The 23,156-nt window shown below is 40.1% G+C and overlaps 1 protein-coding gene and 1 long non-coding RNA gene across 3 annotated transcripts in view; one reads left to right on the forward strand and one right to left on the reverse strand.

The window, feature by feature from the left end:
- Nucleotides 1–642: 642 nt before the first annotated feature.
- On the reverse strand, nucleotides 643–5,704 carry LOC141351128 (uncharacterized). Of its 2 annotated transcripts, none has more exons than XR_012359360.1 (4): nucleotides 5,603–5,704; nucleotides 4,824–4,927; nucleotides 880–951; nucleotides 643–790 (listed from the first exon to the last, which is right to left on the reverse strand). It is a non-coding gene; the product is annotated as an uncharacterized lncRNA (long non-coding RNA). The 2 variants fall into 2 exon arrangements; XR_012359361.1 differs by having other exon boundaries at nucleotides 4,824–4,953.
- A 16,105-nt stretch (nucleotides 5,705–21,809) lies between these two features.
- The window catches only part of LOC129421288 (uncharacterized), a 34,872-nt gene continuing 33,525 nt past the window's right edge, over nucleotides 21,810–23,156 (forward strand). The window contains exon 1 of the mRNA XM_073856666.1: nucleotides 21,810–21,819. Within this exon, the coding sequence (XP_073712767.1) occupies nucleotides 21,810–21,819 (10 nt within the window). The remainder of the gene's footprint in view (nucleotides 21,820–23,156) is intronic.

Here is a 23,156-nt window from a genome sequence, read left to right on the forward strand (position 1 = left end):
GGTCGATACGCGTTCTTCCGATCATTATTTATAATGGCCAAGTCGCGTTTCATATTGACAGATGAATACGCTCAGTTTATTAAATAGCCTACGTCTTAGTTTAGGCTATTAAATACGCTTAGTTTATTTAATATTAATTATAAATTTATTAAATGTCTCTGGCAAACTATGAAGGGACAATGAACTGTCGACTGCACACATGTAACAGTCCCTGCAACACCAGCTCAAAGCCAAAGCACCATACCGTAGAAAACAGCAGCGCGTTTAGTCAATGATTACAATGAATTTCATTACATATGTAAAATAAAACACACGGTAAACATACAACACAACATATGTGACCCTGGACCACAAAACCAATCTTGATTTTTCAGAACATTTTAACCAAATGCTTTTAAAAAGTGGTGGGATGTCCGCAGCGTCCCCAGTGCCATGCTACACAGATACTTTGTTTGCACATCCTACCGTAATTTTTTCACTCCTAGACGTACGTCTGGCGTCAGGGGAAACATTTACCTCGATGAAGGAAAGTCATTGTCTCACCAGGTTATTTTTATTCCGCTATCCAGTGCTGAGCTTCGATGAAACTTAACAAGACCGGCGAGATGCTTCCACAGGGAGGAGATACGCGGCGTGAAAAAGTTACTGGATAAATGCAGAAGTGCATTTGAACTAACTCGAGATAAACCTGCAAATGGCTGAACCAAAACACAGAGCAGTTTAAATGTCACGTTTAAGTGGAGGGTCACTTCTTCTTGCCATTCAGACACTGAAGACTTAATCACAAGGTCTGTGAAAAGGAAACAGAATATATACAAAATTAACCAATAATTAATGAACATAGATAGGCATTAGAATTTTGTTAACTCCTCAGTTTACCTTTTAAAGCTTTGACTGTGTCCTCTTAAAGCTTTACATGTGTGTCCGTTTGATCCGTCGCTACATGGCACTCTACAAGTTAATTGAACATACAGTCGCAGGGACGTGCACAGGGGGGTTGCTCAGGTTGCCCGGGCAACTGCCCATATGCCCTTCTCGACTCAAGTTGCCCTTCCGAGGTGGAAAAAAATAAATTTACTTTTACTTTTTAAAATAAACTTTCACTTCGTTACACTGTGCGGCGTTCCTTCGTTACTTTATTTTAATTAATTACGAAATGTGTATTTTATTTTTAAATTGCCGTCTCGTGTTTCTGGGCCATTCGCGACTCGTTTGAGTCGATTCCTTAAAAAGTATTGCAAATAAATGAGTCTTTTGAGTCGATTCTTTGCAAAGCAAATGGGCCAAACGTTTTGAATTTGTTCGCGAATCAGTTTGAATGAATTGTTCAGATCGCTGCAAAAACTGAATCGTCTGATGCGGTTTTACTCGTAGATTGAAACACGCAGAAAATTATGACGTGGATATGAATTTACAAATTTTTTAACTAAAAGCAAAACTTAACACATGTAACCACCATTATATACGCGTGACCTGTTCGTCGTCAGTCACAAACGCGCGCAATCTCCAGAAACATTGTAGCACAGATTGAAGAAAATCCATCGATGATTGACGTCTGTTTTGCTGTATACTGTGAACTCTATGATATAAGTGCTTCTCACAACACACACGTTAGATTACAACTTAAGAAAACATCAGTTTTGTCTAAAATCAGTTTGTATCATCTAAGTGTAAACTGTCTAGACCATCTTATTAGGAGATTCTCTAAAACAAAACTCTAGTCAGTTTACTTGTCTGATATTTCAGCTATAAGCTAAATCAACATTGAGACTAGAGTTAATTTGATAGAAATGATTGTCTATTCTGTGTTTGTATTCTTTGATTTGTACTGTTTGTGTATGTTGCAGTTTTACACATACATACTGTATAAGTGCCCTTCATAAGTATTGGGAAAATACAGGCAAATTTCCTCTGTTTGCTGTGGAGTCAAGAAATGTCTAAACATTAAACGATGAACATGAGACAAAAGTAGAAAATCTGTCACATTCATTTTTTTTATCTGTTTTAACATGGACAATATTCAACTCAATGGAACAACACATTTGTATTTTAATACTCCTATCTAATGTGGGCATATTGAGACCACTGGCTCAGAAGTGTTGAAGTGATGAGCTGTGTCCTGATGCATTAATTGTTCACACATGAAAAGCATTAAATGTGTAGGATCAGTTTGATTCATTTATGTGCATTTGGGTACAACACACATAAGTCAGCATTTAATGCTGTTGTTCTTTGTTGGTAAAGCATGTATGTTTTGAAACATAAACAAAGGTTAATAAAATGTGACATTTTGTATTTCTGACATACTGATATTCATCTTACCAATTTCTGGTCTCCACAGCAAACAGAAAAATCTTGTCTTGTATGTATATCTGTATTTATTTTAGTGAGTAACTAGTAACTCGCTATTTGAGTGTTATGTTCAGTGCATACTTTTTTACTTTTACTTAAGTAAATTTTAAAATCATTTACTTCTACTTGAGTAATTATTTATTTAGTTACTTGTACTTTTACTGACGTAAAGTTTTTGGCTACTCTTTCCACCTCTGTTAAAATCTTCATAAACCCAGGCTGAGTTTGCCACGTTTAGCCTAAATAATCAGACCAATAGCAGCTAGCTATCATAGCTTGCAGACAAGCAGCATAGGCTACTATTTATTTGGTAGGCATTAGGCAAACATGTCTGCTGATATTTAGTTTCTCACATTTTGTTTTAGCAAGAAAAATTAATGATTGAAGTAATGCGTCAAATTAATTATTTTATTCAAAAAGGGATAGTTAAACCCATGATTTACTTACCCCTAAGCCGTCAGAGATGCATATGTCCATCATTTTTCAGACAAACACATTTTCAGTTGTTAAATTTAGAGAAACCTATAAGTGACTTGATAGGATATTGATAGGGATATTGATGTAGGGATTTTCATGACTCTAGTCATGTTTTCTGTGTTATTATTAGTAGTAGTTAAGGAGATTGAGTGCTGTATTTCAGTGTTTTACTTCTTTGTGTATATATATATATATATATATATATATATATATATATATATATATTTATTTTAATAAAGACCCTGTTATTCTCAGTCCTTCATATAGCCCGTCAGTTTTTTTTTATTTGGGGGGTTGCCCTTTTTTTAGGTCAGAGCAACTGCCTCTCAAAATTCCTGTGCACGTCCCTGTACAGTCGGGTTATAGGAGGCTTAACTCACTGACACTGATATAATGCAACCTGTGGGTATTACAGGATATGCTTTACTTTGATAATTATGTTTTATTTTAAAGGAGCATTTCACCCGTAGAAACATTAATCTTTATTGAAAGTGCGTCATATTTGTAGTCGAAATGTAAAATAGATTTCGAATTTGGTGCCTATTTGACCGAGAAAATGGGTGTTTGTAGTCTCACCCCCTCAACAAAGATATAGCACTTCCTTCTTTCAATGATGCAAAATGATGATTTTTACATCATTGAAAGAAGGAAGTGCAACACTGAAATCTGTATTTCTCCTGTCTCAGCAGCAACTGAGAAAATGATGCACGACCATTCAAAAACATGACTGGGGATCTAACTATACAAAGCTTAATGCAAATGGGTGAAGTGTCCCTTTAACCAAGGGCATTTTCCATTGACATGTCTATTGTGGTCTTGCTTACAAGAAAGTTCACCTCTGTTTAAGGAGATTTAAGGAAATCAGAAGTCATGCCAATGGACTCTATGCACGCTTAACTTCCACGTTTGACTCAAGGCTGCTCTTAAGTTTCCGATGCGGGAGATTTAAAGCAGAGTGACAGCTGAATCGCTAAAATTTACTTGTTTGCTGGATTTACCCAAATTTACAACCTATGATGTGTGAAGAATTGTCCAGATGTGCAAACTGAGAAAGGTTGCAAGTTTTATGTGTTGTCTTATCTCTGTAATCATTAAGATATATTCAGCTAGCCTGTACTAGCAGTGCTTACATTGTGCTGTTTTTTACAATTCGTCCAGCAGGCTAATCATCACGTTAGTAATATATTATTGTCTTTGTAATGTTGTCTAAAAGTGTCAGGTAAAATAAGAGACACAAGTGAGATCTCACTGTTACTGCTATATGAGGAAAAAGCAAAACGAACAGAATTACATATTATGATATGATGCTGATAGTGTAAAATGTGACATTCAGAGTTCTGTTCTGAGTTTTTACTGTTTTATTGTGGTATATTCACGCCGATTGTCAAAACATTTTTACTTGGTTATTTTTGAGTTAGTATCTTGAAACATTAGAGGATGTAAAAAACAAAGCAAAAAGGACTATGGTAAAATCCATAACCACAGATGTTATTTTCAGAGAAGACAGCTCAAACATACCTTTTAGTCTAGTACTAGCATTGCATTAAAGCATAACTAAACCCCTGGTCAGAGCCTGACTCCACCCACTGGCAATATTTGAAAAATGCAAGAAAAGTGGGCAGATCCCAACGGAGATAGAGAGGACGAACTAAGCTTGTACCAAATGTTTGGTGAGATCGTAACAAGGGCGTGGTGAGCTTGAACCTGCTTACGTCACGAGTTATTTTTTGGACCCAACATCCAAAAGGAAAATTCAACTGCAGTAGCCACCGTTCAACCTGAAGAGGGCAGATCTGACGTTTTTACACCATATATTGTAGTATTGAAACACTTTATATCCAAATGTCAAAAAACTTACACTAATAAAGCGTCATTCTAACAGATCATTAACTAAAAAAGTTGGTTTAGGGTTTAGTTACTCTTTAAACATTAGCATTAGAAAAACGTAAAAGTGATCTAAATGTTATACAAATACTGTAGAACTAAAAACTTACCACCAAGAATAAGTATTTTAATGGGCTGTATCTTCATCTGTTCATCTCTACTTCGACTTATTAGAAATTCTCGGCTCTGATTGGTCAATTTGAATGCCGCTGTGCTAAAAAAGACAGGCTGTTATGATTTCTGAAATACAACAAGAGAAATTAAATTAGGGCTGTAATGATTTATCGTGCAAATGCGTGTTTTCTCAATGAATGAATTTGAATGAATTACGGTGAAATGCCGCCACATCCAAACGCCAGGGGGCGCACTCGTGCAGAAACGCCACTAGTGCCACAGAAGAAGTAGCGTTACAAACCCTATTCCAGTAATTGTCTACAGGAATATTTATATCGCTGTTCTTCAAATTATTTCAGGTATTTTCATTATAATAAGTAATATTATGAATGATTTTGTTTAACAAGTGCTTTTTTAAATGCACGTTATAAACGACTCCGCCTCATAATGATTTTAGATTGATAAGGACTTTTTACTGACCAAAACGCCATAGTACACGCACAAGCTGTGCATGAAACACAGAATCGTGATGCAGCGATGCAGATTCGATTTTAGACAGGCCTTTTTAATGGGACACGCGATATATCGTTGCAGCCCTGAATTAAATGCCTAACTTTACTCACAAAAAAATATAACGTTATGTTCCAAAAGCCACACAACATACACGCTTGAAGAAGCTGGGTTAAAATTAAGACATACTGTAATACTAAATGTTCTACTTATTTAATAGTTCACTAAAAATATAAAAGCAAAAATCTGTCATCACTTAACTTACCCTCATGTTCTCTCATTCATCTTCAAACAAAAACCAATGTACTTTAATGGAATCCAAGAAACGTATATTTCCCCTCGATGTCAGATCCACTTGATACTTAAAGGTAGGGTAAAACATTTTGAAAAATGCTAACGGTAGCCGCCTAGCAATGAAATCCCGATCCCACCCTCAAGTCAAATCGCCATCCAAAGTCACGCCTCTTTCCAAACACATGAACACGCACAGATCAGACGGTCACGTCTCATGTCTCATTCACCAGTGAGAAAACTTTGCAGTACAAAGTGAATAACACTTCCAAAATAACCAACATAAACAACTGGGGGCGTATTACAGAAACTTTCTATCTTAGGTCTTAACTTAAGATATGATGTGTTAAGTTAAGATTTTTCACAAATTCATATTACAGAAGCAGATCTTAAATTGATTTAGGATTCTCATCTTATCTCACCAAATCTTATCTCATCTCTAGTTAGGAAATCCCAAATCGCTTAATCATGTTCGGCTATCAACTTTCATGTCTGTTACCAAAACCAGCAATGCGTGAGCTGCTGCTACAGTAAACAAAAGAATTGTCCTTTTAATTTCAATGGGCCAGAAAAATACATTTGATTAAATTCATAGTAATCATAGTCTGTGTTTTTTGTATTAGTGTTTAGCACATCATCTATCAGTTACCATTCAATTTAAACATTTAGCAAATGTGACTTACAAAAATAAAAAATAAAATATTCTTCCTAAGTGCTAGAATACTATTGTACATTTCAACATTTGATAGAGACATGAGAAGAAATAGATGCTGAGTCAAGTGTGTACTGTATTCACTATAATCCCATCAAGTGTTCACGGATAAGATAACTGTTTTTTTAATAATGAGGAATGACAGAGATTGAAAGATCACTCCACTAGTGAGAAAAATTTTGATTATGTGAATGTGTGAAGGTAAAAAATATTCAAAGAGTAATCCAAAAACAAACATTGATGTTTTTCATGCTGCACTTTGTTAAAATGTAATGTCATTCTCCCGCAGCTCTATCATAATGTGATTGTTTCAGCTGGCTCTCATTAAAGTTTTAAGTTAGGACACCTGTGAAGTTACCCTAAAGTTAAGTCCGTTTTTAGGATATTTTGTCAAGTTAGGATGCTTCTGTAATACCACTTTCCTATCTGCAGTTAAGATAAGATAATGCATTTAGGAACGTCAGTCTGTAATTGCTTTTCTCTTAAATGAGGTCCTAACGGAAATTACCATGCCAAACAGTTAAGATAAGATTTTAAAGTTAGGATTTTTCTGTAATACGCCCCCTGGTTTACATCAGAATTAGTTTAAGCACACGTTCGGTTGTGTAGACGAAGTAACTATATCGTTACGCTAATCCGTAAACGAACACAAATTTCATAAGCAACACAACGTTTCATCAAAGTAGAATATCTGAATCCATCTCAATACAAACATATCGCGTACCTACCTTACCAAAATAAACAGTGCAACGACCCTTTCAGACCCTTTGCCTCCTGTAGCTGTTTGCATCTCGTGGTAAAGCAGTAAAGTTACCGATGTTCATTTGGGTTTTTGCTCTTGCTGATCCAGGCAGTTTTTGCTGTTGTTGTTATAAAAGATGCCTTTAGTTTTGTTGCTCCTGTGTAGGTTGTCAATTCAGCAGAAAAGTTTGCTGTTCTCGCTGTTCACAGACAGAGCGCACGTGAACGCGCCGATGACGTATGGTGTCTGCGTGGACTCACTGCGCGGTGGGAATTCAAATTACGCTTGCGTATGAGGGACAAAAAAGGAAACGTCCGTTCGGACCGAAATCTATGATTGGTTGAACATTTTTTGGTCCTACGCTTTTCACAGATGACATAAATTTTTACAAATACATTTAAACAACTTAACACAGTGATTGCTATCAGGATGTGAGGAGACTTTTAACCAGCATAACTAAAAATGTTTCAGGATCAAATCTGTTACCCTACCTTTAAAGGGGCCGTGAATTTGTTGATTTTATTGTTTTATACTGTTGTCTGATGTCTACTTATGATGTTCGCGTGGTTTTTACATTCAAAAACATCAAAAGCAATAAGTAATAGGCTATTTTGTAACATGGATTAGTGGCTGTCTGGAAAAAATGGTTCGTTTGAAGGGGCGGGCCGCACTGAAGACCTGGACGTAAACGCCCACTGCTATGATTGGATAGTTTCATTACCCTGTCATTACACGTGGGGAAATGTTTTAAAAACCTTAATATGATAAAAATAGCAGCCGAACACAAATATGTTTGAGCCACAAAAGATTCTGGGTGCTAAAGATGATACACATAAATTACAATACGTATATTAAAGTAGAAACAAAACTCGACGTGACTAAATTACCGTAAACAACACAGTAAGCGCGCATCAGAATCTAAACTTCGGCTGATAAATCCTTATCAATAACTTTGTATATTTCTATTGTGCTTGTGAGGTTGCTTTTACATTCACGTAATGTTACAAACCACAGTTATATGATAAAAATAAGCTTTGTTGAGTGTTTGACCTTTCAAACGGAACTCGCCTAAATTACCGTATACAACACAGTAAACGGGCATCAGAATCTAAACTGCGGCTGATAAATCCTTCCTTATCACTACCTTTGTATATTTCTACCTTTAAATTACAGTCGTATTGTTAAGTGTTGCACCTTTATTAATCGATTAATGTTTTTAGTAAATTAAAACAGTCAAACAAACGTGTTTAGACACGGATGTTACAACAGGACATATCAAGCAATCTCTTCTAACAAAGCAATAATGAAATGCAGTAACTTAAATAAAGTAAAATGTCTTACTGTGTATACTGCTGTGTCATTGTTGTCAGATCCAATATAAGTGGTGCTTTTAATCACAGTCTCTCTGCAAATCCAGCATAGACTTCTTTACAAATGAATCCGTGTACACAAAGTTAACAAACACTCCCAACACGAGCTGGAACTTCTTCAAAAGCAAACTTTATCCATGCATTGATCCTAATGTTATGTTCCAAGCCTCCGAATTAAAGTATTTAGCTTCTGTGTTGTTCCCACGCGGTTCTTCCACAACCGAAAATGTGTTTCCATGGTTTGTCTATCATAACAGATCACCGCGTCAAAATAAAAGTCTCTCAGAAAAAAAATTATTTAAAAGTAATTTTGGTATACATTTGTCAATCTTTAAAGACATGTTTACTTGTTGAGACACACGTGTGTCACGCGAAGCTGTGGGCGGGGCTACAAAAGTGGTGGTTGTATTTGGCTATGGGAGGTGCTTCAATTCTACTTTGACGTCATAGATTTCCAAATTCCACACTCTGGTGTAAAACTGGCTTGGTGCCAAAAACTGTTATATTTCAGAAGCACAGACGTTTTCAGTTCTGAAACTTGCAGGATGTTCATTTAAGTATGCTGACCTCTTATATAACAAATTATCAAGGTAAAATTGAGCATTTGATTCACCGCTCCTTTAAAAACTGCTCACATTTCAAAAAGTTAATCGCAACAACAAAAAAAACATAGCCGAAGTAATCCATGTGAATCGCGTTGTTTAAGTCCTCTGATGATCACTATATATAATTTAACAGTTTTAGTTTCAACTTTTAATTCACATTTACCAACGATCATGCACGTTGTGTATTGAACCACAGAATCAGGAAGCCAATGTGACGTACTGAATCCCAAGAACCAATGAGGTTTAGTCACGTCTGTCACGTGTGCTGTTTGAATATACCGGTGAACACTAGCAAATTTATGTGGATTAACTTTGTAAAATTAATAAATAATACACTTTCAATGATATGATGTTGAAATTTCAATGTTAGCCTATTAAAATTAATGTACATGTTTAAAAAAAATATGTTTTTTTTTCTAAATACACTAAAACTTCTGTAAAAGTATGCTTGTGTTTAACATACTTTTTTTTTAAAGTGTAATTAAACATATATTTATTACCAGTGTACCTCTAGTGCACTTTTTAGAAATACATTAAAAGTATGCTTGAGTTTAGCATACTTTTTAAAGTGTAATTAAAGATATAATTATTACCAGCGTACCTCTAGTGCACTTTTTAGAAATACATCAAAAGTATGCTTGAGTTTAGCATACTTATAAAAAGTGCAATTAAAGATATATTTATTACCAGCGTTCCTCTAGTGCACTTTTTAGAAATACATTAAAAGTATGCTTGAGTTTAGCATACTTTTTAAAAGTGTAATTAAAGATATAATTATTACCAGCTTACATCTAGTGCACTTTTTAGAAATACATTAAAAGTATACTTGAGTTTAGCATACTTTTAACAAGTGTAATTAAACATATATTTATGTTTACCTCTAGTGCACTTTTTAGAAATAAATTAAAAGTATGCTTAAGTTTAGCATACTTTTAAAAAGTGTAATTAAGCATATATTTTTTACCAATGTACTTCTAGTACACTTTTTTAAAATACATTTAAAAGCTATTTAACATATTTTTAATACACTTTAAATTAGCACGTTGGGAATACAAATGTATTAAAAACATATTACTTAAATTTTAAGTATATTTTTAATACATTAAATACTACTTTTTTTTCACCTGAGTTAGTCTGCACGGTGTGTAAGCGTGTAATCAAATGCAAAGCTTCTATTGCTGGAAGTCCCAAGAATGCTTTTGACAGTCCTTTCAAAACATAAATGTCCTGTTTAGTTTGTTTATTTTTGATGTCCAGCACTCCCTGGAATAGACCCTGAACATCGAGGGCCTGGTTGCCAGGCCCATACAAGACTTTGCTGGATGGCAGGAGTTTGCTGTGAATATTCACAGAAAAACTGCTTTCTGGGATTGCAGTAACCGCTGCTCCCGTGTCCAACTTAAACTCAGTGTTTTGACCATTTAATCTGACTAGTTCAATCCCAAGAAAGCAAAGTCTCTCATATCCTGCTCTTCTCTCTCCTGTGTGATATTATTAACCATTCCAGCTGACCAACACTCCCTGACCCATGTCCCTTTTTTGAAATTTATGGCATTCCGCTTCACGTGCAGTAGGCAAGGCAAGGCAAGTTTATTTGTATAGCACATTTCATACACAGAGGTCATTCAAAGTGCTTTACATAGAAATGAGAAAACAAAATTTTAATTGAATTTAAAATATCAATTAAAAGAAAATAAATGTGATTTTAATAAAAACAATTTAAATGTGTGAAAAAGAGTTAAACAGGAATAAAAGTAGGGCTGTGCAAAAAATCGCCTGCGATTCTCATGCGTGTTTCATCAGTAAAACCGGTTCCGTGATTAGAAGTAAATCTAATCACGGAACCGGCTTTACTGATGAAACACGCATGAGAATCGCAGGCGATTTTTTTGCACAGCCCTAACGTGCAGGGCATTCTGTCCAATTGTGTCTCTTTATATTTCCACATTTTCCACATCCAGTTGATTTACTGTCTTTATCCACTTTACTGGGTCCCCTTTTTTGCCATCTTACTTTCTTTTGTGACTGTTTTGGTTTTGAACTTAAAGCGTGAAAATCCCCTGCTATTTGTACTTCACGTAAACTTCCCCGCAGAATGGGCTGCTGTCTCTTCACAGGTTCGCTTTGCCTCACTTTAGTCATAGCTTTTTCCAGGGTGAGCTCAGGATCAAGTTGCAAAATTTCAGACAATCTGGCGTCCTGTATTCCAACAACAATTCTGTCTCTTATCAGTTCATCTCTTAAGGCTCCAAATTCACAATTTTCTGCCAGTGCATGTACAGAAGTGATGAAAGCTGATTATGTCTGTTAAAACGTGCACGTTCAAAACTCACATTACGTTTGTGTCACACCCCGGGGGCGGACCCGGCTATGCTAAGGGTCACGCCCCTCTCAACTCTTCCACCTCGAGGAGTTTCCCAAGACCACCCCAATGACCAGACAGACGAGTATACTACAATTAAAACAAACTTTATTAAATATTTAAAAGGAAAGGGGAAAGGGGAAAGGGTAATTTAAAACTAATGTGTCTCTTCTTCGCCTCCAGGGCCACTTGGGGGAAAGACTGGGGACAGGGGCTCCTTTAGGGGCTCCGGCCCAATAATCCGTGGCGCGCTCCGCTTCTCCTGGAGGCAGAATCAAATTACAGTCAGACAGGGGTAAGGTACTTTGCTATTGGTCGCTGTTCGTTCAACACGGGACCTTCGTTGGAACGGTAAGTGATGGCTATAGACACAGGTCAACTTCACTCCACAGGTCACGTTACTCACAGTACTGGAGGATCTTCGTCCACACACAGAGCTTCACTTGTACAGGTAGGTAATTGCTATAAGCACAGAACAGGTTTACTTCACAGGTTACGTTACTCACAGCACTGGGGATCTTCATACACACAGAGCTTCACTGGTACAGGTAGGTAATTGCTATAAGCACAGAACAGGTTTACTTCACAGGTTACGTTACTCACAGCACTGGGGATCTTCATACACACAGAGCTTCACTTGTACAGGTAGGTAATTGCTATAAGCACAGACAGGTTTACTTCATAGGTTACGCTACTCACAGCACTGGGGATCTTCATACACACAGAGCTTCACTTGTACAGGTAGGTAATTGCTATAAGCACAGAACAGGTTTACTTCACAGGTTACGTTACTCACAGCACTGGGGATCTTCATACACACAGAGCTTCACTGGTACAGGTAGGTAATTGCTATAAGCACAGAACAGGTTTACTTCACAGGTTACGTTACTCACAGCACTGGGGATCTTCATACACACAGAGCTTCACTTGTACAGGTAGGTAATTGCTATAAGCACAGAACAGGTTTACTTCACAGGTTACGTTACTCACAGCACTGGGGATCTTCATACACACAGAGCTTCACTTGTACAGGTAGGTAATTGCTATAAGCACAGACAGGTTTACTTCACAGGTTACGTTACTCACAGCACTGGGGATCTTCATACACACAGAGCTTCACTTGGACATGTAGGTAATTGCAATAAGCTCACAACAGCTATACTTCACAGGTTACGCTACTCACAGCACTGGGGATCTTCATACACACAGAGCTTCACTGGTACAGGTAGGTAATTGCTATAAGCACAGAACAGGTTTACTTCACAGGTTACGTTACTCACAGCACTGGGGATCTTCGTACACAGAGCTTCACTTGTACAGGTAGGTAATTGCTATAAGCACAGAACAGGTTTACTTCACAGGTTACGCTACTCACAGCACTGGGGATCTTCATGCACACAGAGCTTCACTTGTACAGGTAAGTGATTGCTATAAGCACAGAACAGGTTTACTTCACAGGTTACGTTACTCACAGCACTGGGGATCTTCATACACACAGAGCTTTGCTTGCAAACAGTGGGTTTTCGCTACAGTGTTGGTGCAACGCATTCCTTCGCCCATCCACTCAAACGGTCCGGGCGTCGTAGGGGCTAGTGGGTCGGATGACACGGAGCCGAACGCTTCCCAAACTCCCCCTCCTTCTTCCACAACCGGGGTCACGAGTTGGGGCGAACTTTCGTCGGGGCTCCGCTCACCACGAGCTTCTGTTGGAAAGGTCAGTACACACACTGCTACAACCCACAGTCCGCACGGTGCACACTTGGTAATACTCACTGGGTTTCACCACTGTCTGCTCTATAGACAACGAAGCTCTCGTTGACACACCCCGGGCACAGGGCTCGAATTTTCTCGCTCTCCTTAGGACCCAGGCCACAACGGATGTCGCCGTCTCGTGACTCGTCGGAGGCTAGGCAGTTTGAACGCTACAAGCACAGCATACACACAGCAAGTAAAGCGTAAACACCATCAATCAGTGAAACTCACCCACAGCACTCTTATACAACTTCACGTGATTTTTAGATTGCTCTTGCCACCTGGCTACGACGACCTCGAGAGGATGGTTGGGCGATCGCTGGACCACCGATGAGAGTGAGATGTGTGTTATTCACAGGCCCAGCGTGTAGATTATCACTCCTCTGGCTCACCTGCGCTTCCTTTTTCCCACAGGGCCACTGTTTTACTGGCGAACGATGCTTCCTACCAAGTGCTTCGTCCGTGCTTCCGGTCAAACCACGGCTCGCCCACGCTTCCCTCTCCAGTGGGGCCAGGGACCTCAAAAACACAAAGGAACACACCAAACAACTCTTCGTACAAATATTGCACAGATAAGTACCACAGCTGTTACTCACACTTAGTTGTCAACAGCAGCTATTAACTGCACTCTTGATGGCTCTGTGTCCACTCTTTCTCAAATGAAACTCCACAATACTCCTTCGTCAGCTAACTGCCCCTTTCTCTCTTCCCCAGGAGAGTGATCCAGCCAGCGTAGTCCGTCTGCAAAGCAGCAACACAGCGAATACAAAGTACACCACAAGCTCGCGGTGTAGTGTCCCTTTAATTGTTTTCACAGCCCCGTCCTTTTCGCCTCATTTGGCAGCCGCACTCTTTCCTTACACTATAAGTGAATCACGAATCAACGGCGCCCTTCGGCCCCTCCAGGGACGGAGCGTGTGTTAATGTTTGCCCAAGGCAAAAAGGGACTCTCACCCGAAAACAACTGTTTTCCTTTGTGCTTCTTGGACCTATTTATTTGCTTGTCTTCACTCCCTCCTCCAATCGTGGACAGCCAGCCTAATTCACCCCACCTGTTGCTCATTTTCTCCTGCACTCCGTTGCTAGGGAGATCAGGAAGCAAAGTGGTGTAGTTTAAAATCGGGCCCGGGCGGAAACCGTCTTCAGGCGGAACCTTTCTCCGCCACTTTTGGTTCCGCCCTATCATAGTCACCCGGTGACATCTGCTTACACAATGTCGCGTGAATGCCGTTTTCACTGTCTCGTATGACTTTTTCTCCTCCTCAGACAGGGGAAGAACATTCAGGATATCTTCAGCTTTGTCACCGATGGTATACATAAATGTAATGTGTATACATAAATGTGGTCCCTACGTCACCCCCCCCCCCCCCCCCCGAAAAATCGAAAAATACATTTACTGCAATAGATGCAATTTTCATGTTTCCTTTTACTTCACATGAACATTTGCGTTTAGAGACAGTATTGTGGGCGGAATTCTGGTAATAGCCCTTTAAATATTTTGCAAATAATGACAGATGTCATATTTCATTTCTTTTTCTCTGTGATATTTTTTTCTCTACTCTGCTGACAGTAGGCTACAATGTTTATTTTTTATTTTGAGGAAATAAAAGGTAAGAAAAACGAATAAAGGTAAACTGATAAAATTTTTACACTTTTTTATTTGTTATACCCAATCTCTCTTTCTCTCTCTTAGAGAAATATAAATGTGAGACTCTGGAAATGAGATCAATTTATTTAATGGTATCCGTCGGGAAACAATGCAGTCATAAGAGTTTGAGCATGTGTAGGCTACTTCTAAAACACAATCGATCAAACAATTGCAGAGGTATGACTTTCTGAATAATTTGCAAATGTACCTTGCAAATAATGTTAATATGTGAAGACGTGATATCGCAAATGAAAAGTAATTGCAGGCTTCTGTAAAAAACGTTAAAATTATCCAGTGATCGTGGCACCATAATCAAAATAAACTATTTTACTGCAGCAATAATATTTTAATGAGTACACTTTTAACGTAGGTTTGAAAGGAACCACATTTAGTGCTGTGTCAATTATCATTAAAAGCAAATGGTAAACGGAGTCTCCCGTGCCTCGCGCACAGCCGCAATTCTTCTGGCATTTCTCCTCCTCATCTCCTCCTTTTTTCTTCTGTTTCTTGAACTTGGAGCTCGAGTCCGACCTAAGGTTAGAGCTGCCTTTAAGAACAGCAAGCTAAGTTAGTTTACCGTTAATTATTAAGACTAAACGGGCAGGCAAACTCGTGAAACAGTGAAAGTAAAACAATTCGCCATAATATGGTTTTACACATCTATACTATAAATAAAGCAGTTATTAATTTTCCTAATGCATGGTTGTTTGACCTTTACCTCCGTTTAAAACGTTATACATTTCGCAAAGGAGGTTTTTCAGCACTTTGTTTGAACAGCAACTCAGCTACACTCCCCTCCGCGAATTTTTTTAAAAAGCTGAAATGGGTCCGCAGTGTAAAAAAAAACAAAAGTTGGGGATCCCTGCTCTAGTGGAATGAATTTGGACTAACAGCGCTTTGATCATAAGTGAACAGACAAATGCGCTATATTAAAGAAAAAGTGTGTGGGTCCATTATCATTGGTCTTAAAAAGTGGGTGGGTCCTGTCCCACCCACGTATAATGGTTCCGACGCCCATGTATTAACTTGATATTCTTGCGACTGCTTGTCAAGTCCTGACGCAATTCTATAATGCTCAAAGTGTCGCATTCATTTGGCCCATTCACTCATATCACTGAAATTAATCTTGCCTGGTGGCATCAGCGATGGCATCAGATGTGTTACACTGGCAGCTTCATTATCCATTTTTACCTCTTTTTATTTTTCTTGCTGTTTCTCATGAGCTCAACTGCCCTCTTTTCTCCGTCTCGCTCTCTCGCGGTTTCTCTGATCTCTGCTTTATCTTGGGTCTTTTTGCGATCGCTTTAATCTCCGTATCCGTCACTTAACTGCGACATGCTCACACTCTCTCCCGAGAAGTTATATTGGCATCGTAACTAACAGGTTGTTTTCAACTTCTGACACCATGTTAAGTTAACTAGAAGCACGAGACGGAACACATGTTTAACATATCAAAACAACACAACTTTACTTCCTGTTCGTTCACCATACAAAAGTTTCTGGGTAAAACCCAGACCTTAAACATTTATTCCTTTTACAGAACAGTCTCTCTCCACAGGGGTCACGGATACCCAGGAACTCATCTGTATTTTCCCCCTCCCTTCTCTCTTAAGGTTCTGGTTACTGAAAATATGCAGAGCGTTCTGTCGGTCAATGATTAAAACAGGCAACAATGGGTTGTCTCCGGAGATGCAAACAGATCTATCTGTGCTCTGCCGAAACATTTCCAAATCAGCTGAACCGACTGGGGGTGGAGTCGCCACTTGCCGAGGCGCGCTGCTCGTGAAAGCGTGTCTGCCGCTGTATTGAGCGACCCTGATATATGAATGGCATGAAGAGACCTCAGATTCGCCTGACACCAAATGAGGAGATGACGGGCGAGATGCGACAGGTGACGAGAGCGTAAACCGCCTTGGTGATTGATATAAGCAAGCTCCGCAATATTGTCAGTGCCAGAGTCCTGCAACGGGTCGGATACCCGCGGGTACCCGCATAAAAGTGTCTCAAACGGGTGGATTGTGACATTCCTAAAATTCACGGGCGGGGCCGCGGGCGGATAATTAACTCCGCGCGGGCGGGTAGTAGTGCAAATGAAAATATGTGCAAAATTTGTATGTCTAAGGATGTGCACACCAAACTTTAAAACACGGCTGTTTTTTCAGCCAAGCGCTTTTTAGCTGTGATACTTAAGCTGTGAGCCGGTTGGTTGTTGTGATACTTAAGCTGTGAGCCGGTTGGTTGTTGTGATACTTGTCCTGCCCTTTCTCCACTGTGATTGGACAGCCGTGTGACAACTGACATTGACGAGCGGAGCATTTCACCCAAACTTTAATCTCTTTCAACTCTCGACGCTCAGCGCCGAGTGCGGAAAAAACGCTGACCGCCGGCTTATTTGAAAAACGGCCGTGGGGGTAAAAGCTTTGGTGTGCACGTCCTAATTACGTTACACGCGGAACATATGACATTTGACCCATCACGTCACCACCACTACAACAGTGCGCGACCAGTTTGTTGATTCTTCTCGTAGCCTAGTTGGAGCGAGCGTTGCAGGACTCTGGCATAAAGTTTTGCTGTTGATAGCCGGAAGCTGAACGTCTTCTCTTAGAAAGCATTTCGAGACGAGACTTAGGAGCACAGCAGGGGTTGTGTAGGTAGGTTGTTCATTTTCTTGTTTTTTTATTAATATGTCTATTTGTGTATAGTTATCAGATTCTATTTGTGCTGATAGGCTACTTAAATGGCACAAAACAGAGCGCACTTTAGCCTGTTTCATTAGCCTATTTATGACGCTGTTGTGATGTTGAGAGAGGTACGAGATAAAAAATAAATTTAAATTAAAGCACTTAAATTGGAATGATTTTAGCGTGTGTGATTTATGCGGGTACGCGTCGGGTAACGGGCCAAATATTAACGGGTCCGGGCGGGTGCGGATTTAATTTTGATATTATCACGGGTGACGGGTCGGATCCGGTGCTGAACTTTGCGGGTACGGACGGGAACGGGTCTCCAAAAATGGACCTGTGCAGGACTCTGGTCAGTGCAAACTAATGCATCTTTGCTCCAGAGCTAGTTGCTGAAATGGACGAGAGCAAGATAAACAGCCCACAACTCGAGGCATTTATTTGCCAGTGCAGCTTGGGTGACGTCCAGACCCCGAGGCTGCAAGCCCGTAGTATGTGGCCCCCCATCCCGTGCTGGAGGCATCCGTGACATGCCTGGAGACCTGTCTCAGTGGAACACATGCCCTGAGAAACGATGGGTCTAACCACGGGCAAATTTGAGATGGCAGGATGGTGTAATTAATACCCAATGCAAGCTGGTGAGCCATGCTCTCCTTGGGACTCGGTCATGAAGCCAACGCTGAAGCGGTCTCACATGGAGCAGCCTGAGTGGTGTCACAGCCACTGCTGCAGCCATATGTCACAGGAGCTTCTGATATGTCCGCGGTCTTGCCTTTGAATGTGTTTAGACTAGTCAGGATGTACTGTACAAGGCTTCTGTTAGACATGCAGTGAAATCGACCGAATCCAGTTCCATACAGAGAAAAGAGATCCTCTGAGTGAGGCAAAGTTTGCTCTTTTATCAGTTGACCTTATGACCGAGACGAGCAAGGTGTTTGAGCATGCGATCAATGTGAGTGCAGGGCATCTGACAAGACTGCGCTATTATGAGCCAATCATCAAGATACACCAGATTGCGCACACCACTCTCTCTCAGGGGTTTTTAAGCCCCCTCCGCTACTTTCGGTAAGACACGGGGAGAGAGAGAAAGCCTGAATGGAAAGACTTTGTACTGATATGCCCGCCCCTCGAACGCAAAGCGGAGAAAGTATTGAGACATGAAAGTGCTTGTCTTTCCGGTCTATGGCTGCGAACCAATCGTTCTTGATGCTTTGAAATATGCTCTTGTGCGTCAGCATTTTAAATGGCAGCTTGTGTAGTGCTCGATTCAGCGAACGCAGGTCTAGGATCAGTCGCAACCTGCCGCTTTTCCTGGGTACAATGAATTAAGGGCTGTAAAAGCCTGACCTCATCTCAGCTGAAGGGATGAGCTCGATTGCGTCCTCACCAGTAGGACAGCGATTTCGGCACGGAGTACCTGCGCATCTGAAGCTTTCCGCAAATTTGGGGGGTGCCGAGCAAATTCAATTGTATGATTCACTTTGTCCTGCTCCCACAAGTCAGCCAGGCACAGCCAGAGGTGGCATTCCTGGACATCGCACGTCCGACAGCTTGTGCCAGGTCTGTAGCCGTACAAAGTTCTTGGAAAGCTGCCGAATTGTGACCTCCCTCATGCAGATACCTCAGTGCCTTGGCCTGGTGGACCTGCAGCAACGCCATAGCGTGAGCCGCAGAAGTGGCCTCCCCACAAGCCCGGTAAGCACTCTCCGTCAGAGCAGAGGAATGCCTACAGGCCCGTGAGGGAATGGTCATCGGTCTCTCCAGGTGGAAGCCACTACCGTGTCAACTCATCATGCACCTTGGGGAATAACAGAACTGGTGTCTGAGCCTGCGCTGTTCTGGCAGACCCAAAGTACCAGTCGTCCAAATGCGACGGTTCGGGTGGTGGAGGCTGTGACCACTCCAACTCAACCACCGTGGCAGCCCGAGCGAGCATGTCCGCCATCTCAGGGTCGATCACGGACTGCGCAGCTCTGCCTGGAGGAGGGAGCGATTCGAGTCGGCATCTGAAATAGACGGCCCCCCCTCCGATATTATGACAGACATGGAGTCCTCGGGAGGACCGACGGATTCAGAGAGTGACGTAGAACACGCCCCCACCATCTCCATCGGAACCTCAAGCTGCGGATCAGGGTGCTGAGAGCTGCTCGTCGAGCCAGCAGACCGGTTCAGCACCATTATAGGCAAGTCGTCCTTCCGAAGCTTCACGACCGAAGCCACTGCAGGCTTTCGAAGCGAAAAAAGCTAATTTGATAACTGCACCTGCCTCTCGTTAAATACCTGAGCCGCGGGGCGGCGCCGGCAGATGCAAATATCTGTATGCCAAGTTCATTGCCGTTTTAATAGTTTCTCAAAAGCAGATAGGTCTCCGCGAAGTGGTTTCCCAATTCATCGATCATGATGTGACGTCGTAGTGACCAACTGAAAGGGAACTCTAGTTACTTCTTTGCTCTAGAAAAAAAAGCGGTCAAAGGAAACAATCTTTACACCTCTAAATTTAAGTATGAGTATTGTGAAACTTTATTGACGGTATTAAACTGTCACAGTTGTCATCACAGCTGTTTCCTATTTGTCATTATCTGGTCTATTTAACCATCCTCACTACTCAAACACATTGCAAAGTCTTGTTTACACTGTAAGCATTTCTGAGCATTTATCCGTCTAGTCATTCTGACTCAATCAGAATTCTTGCGTCGTTTTTTACCTGTTCCTATTTATAGTATTTTGATGGTTTGCTGCCTGCCCTGCCCTGTGCCTGGACATTTGACTACTCTTTTGGATTTGCCACTGATGTTGTTGTTTGCCTGGTGTATGACCCTTGCTTGTATGTGGATTTCCTTCAATAAACCTGCATTTGGATATAACCTGTTTCACTGTGCATGACATAAACACAATATTAAAGTAATAATAAATTCAGTGAAATGTGTGATGCTGACTTATCAATAAACGAAATCAAAATAGCCCTACAATCGTTTAAAAAAGGCAAATCCCCCGGTACTGATGGGTTTTCTACAGAATTTTATATCCACTTTTGGGAGGTCATTAAGTTACCTTTATTTCATATGTACAAGGAATGTATCAGTATGAGCCGGACAAGGACCAATTATTACAGTTTTTACCAATTGCTTACACACGTTTTTAAAACTAAGTCTCCTTTTTTCAAAACTCTACACACAATTCTCAAAACTGCACACACAAAATGCAAAGTAGCTCACATCTCCTTCAAAATGCAACACTGCATTCAAAATGCCAAAAACACGTGTCAGACTGAAGCATTTGCATCAAATGGCAAACACTTCTTTCATAATACAGTTTTTTACGATTGCTTAAGCACAATTTTGAAAACAGGGCCCGGTTTTTCAAAACACTACACACAATTAACACAACCCTACACCAAAGTAGCACAACACTTCAGATCATTTGCAAAATGGAACACTTTTGTCAAAACTATACACAACTTTATAAAAACAATATTTTGTTACCATAAGAAACACACACATTTCATAAGACTTCAATCTTTTTGAACCAGTTACACACTGCTGTTGCAAACCTAAAACACTTTTAGCAAGTCTAATTCTTATTGATTAGAGTACTGCAAATGAAATACAAAGAAAAAGTGCAACTATACAATAGTTTACCAAACACTACACAAGACCAATATTGCAGACTGAGGAAAATATCATTGATTTCTCTCCATATACCCAAATCAGTCAACATGGAGAATCAAAACAAAACATGTCCCAGTTGTCATGCTACAGTAGTGTGCATAACACTGTTAGCTCAGCAAACAACAGACAAACATAAAATACTGTGTCCAGTACAGGTTACAATTACAGTAAATAACAACAACAACAACCATAAAAAATTATCAGAAAAAAACGGACAATATTGTAAAGAAAATACTACAGTCATCCCTGCTGGAAAAAAACAGCATACCAGCAAGACCAGCATATGATGTGTTTTGGTGCTGGTACAGCATGCTGTTGATTACCAGCTAAACCAGCACCAAACCAGCATGGCAAATGATGCTGGTCTATGCTGTTTTTTCAGCAGGGATACTATACATTATCTTTTCGCCTAGCTGGATCTGGCCAGAGAATTTCATTAACATCACAAGCAATATCCTCATTAGCAAGACAACGCGGGAAGAATCGTCTTGAATGTTGAATCCATCCTTGCACAGCTACGGTGTCAACTTGGTCACAGGCATCCTCCATGGCCTGAATGACGGGTACCTGATACTGGAGATCGTAAACCTTCCACCGCCATGCAGAGAAAAACTCTTCGATAGGGTTTAGAAACGAAGAGTATGGTGGAAGGTATAGTACTGTTAACTGTGGATGGTGTTGAAACCAGTTCTGGACCAAAGCAAAGCAGTGGAATGACACATTGTCTCAGATGACAGTGTATTGTATCTGGTGCATTCCATACCTGCTGTGACAATGTGGTGCAATCGGTCCAAAAATGCGAGAATGTGAGGTGTGTTCTAAGGGCCCATTTTGGCATGATGGAGGAGAACCCCATGCTCTGAAATGGCAGCGTGAAGGGCGATGTTACCACCACGTTGCCCTGGGACATTGATTATAGCCCGTTGGCCAATGATATTTCTGCCTCTCCTTCTTGCTTTTGTGATTTTGAACCCTGTCTCATCGATATATATACAGTATATATAAATTCATGCAGGACCTGCTGCATTTTTATAGTGCTTAAACCTGATTGGTGTGTCTACAATTTAGCAATCATGTGTTTGTGTTTAACCGATTGGCTCATAAGTGTGGTCATTTGACTGTCAGTGCTTTGGAAATGCAAGAAAATGACATCCTGATATACTTCTGTGTATGATGTATACAAGTGTGTTTAGTGTTTTGCAAATCACTGTGTGTAATGTTTTGCAAATAGTGTGAAGCTGACAATGTGCTTACAGTTGTGCAAATCTAGCCTTGTGTTTTGCTCCTTGATTGTAAGGTTTTGCTAATTGTGGGAAAATTTTAATTTTAGTGTGTAAGCAATCGTAAAAAACTGTAATACATTTTTGGATATACCATCTAAACACTGCTGTTCTAAATCTAAAGCTCTTTGGTCTTTAATAGGCTTATATCTACAATTCAATATATTAGGCCAAATATTACCGTTGTATACATTAGCATACAACAAAACTATAAACATGTAAGCCAAAAGTATATTCTTTACAGTAGAATACAGTAAATTGTGTGTGGGGTGGGGTCCAGGAATTGGCAGGGGGGTGGGGTGCAGATTGCCAAAACAGGTAATCTGACCTTTGACCTATTTATAGGCCTATCTATACTACTGTAAAGTAAAGCAGTGATTGGTTAGTGATCAGTTAAGCATTTAGTGTTTGCACATGTGAGGAGTGTGTCTGTGTGACCTGGTGAATAAGTGTAGCATTTTGATTGGTTGTGTTTGGAAAAGGAAAGCAAGTCACTTCCTCATAGATCTTTGTGTTTTAGGTAGACAATTGTGTGTAGTGTTTTGAAAAAAGTGTTTTATGCAATTGAAAACTGAGTCAAAGGCTGAGAAATAGCTTATGCTTTTTGAAGATTTGGCATGTAGTTTTGCACTTTGAGTGAGAGGTTTCAAAAATCGTGTGACATGAAAAGATTTTGTGTGTAAGCAATCGTAAAAAAACTGTAATCGA

This window comes from Misgurnus anguillicaudatus, chromosome 19 (assembly GCF_027580225.2).
Source record: "Misgurnus anguillicaudatus chromosome 19, ASM2758022v2, whole genome shotgun sequence".
Lineage (NCBI taxonomy): Eukaryota > Metazoa > Chordata > Actinopteri > Cypriniformes > Cobitidae > Misgurnus > Misgurnus anguillicaudatus.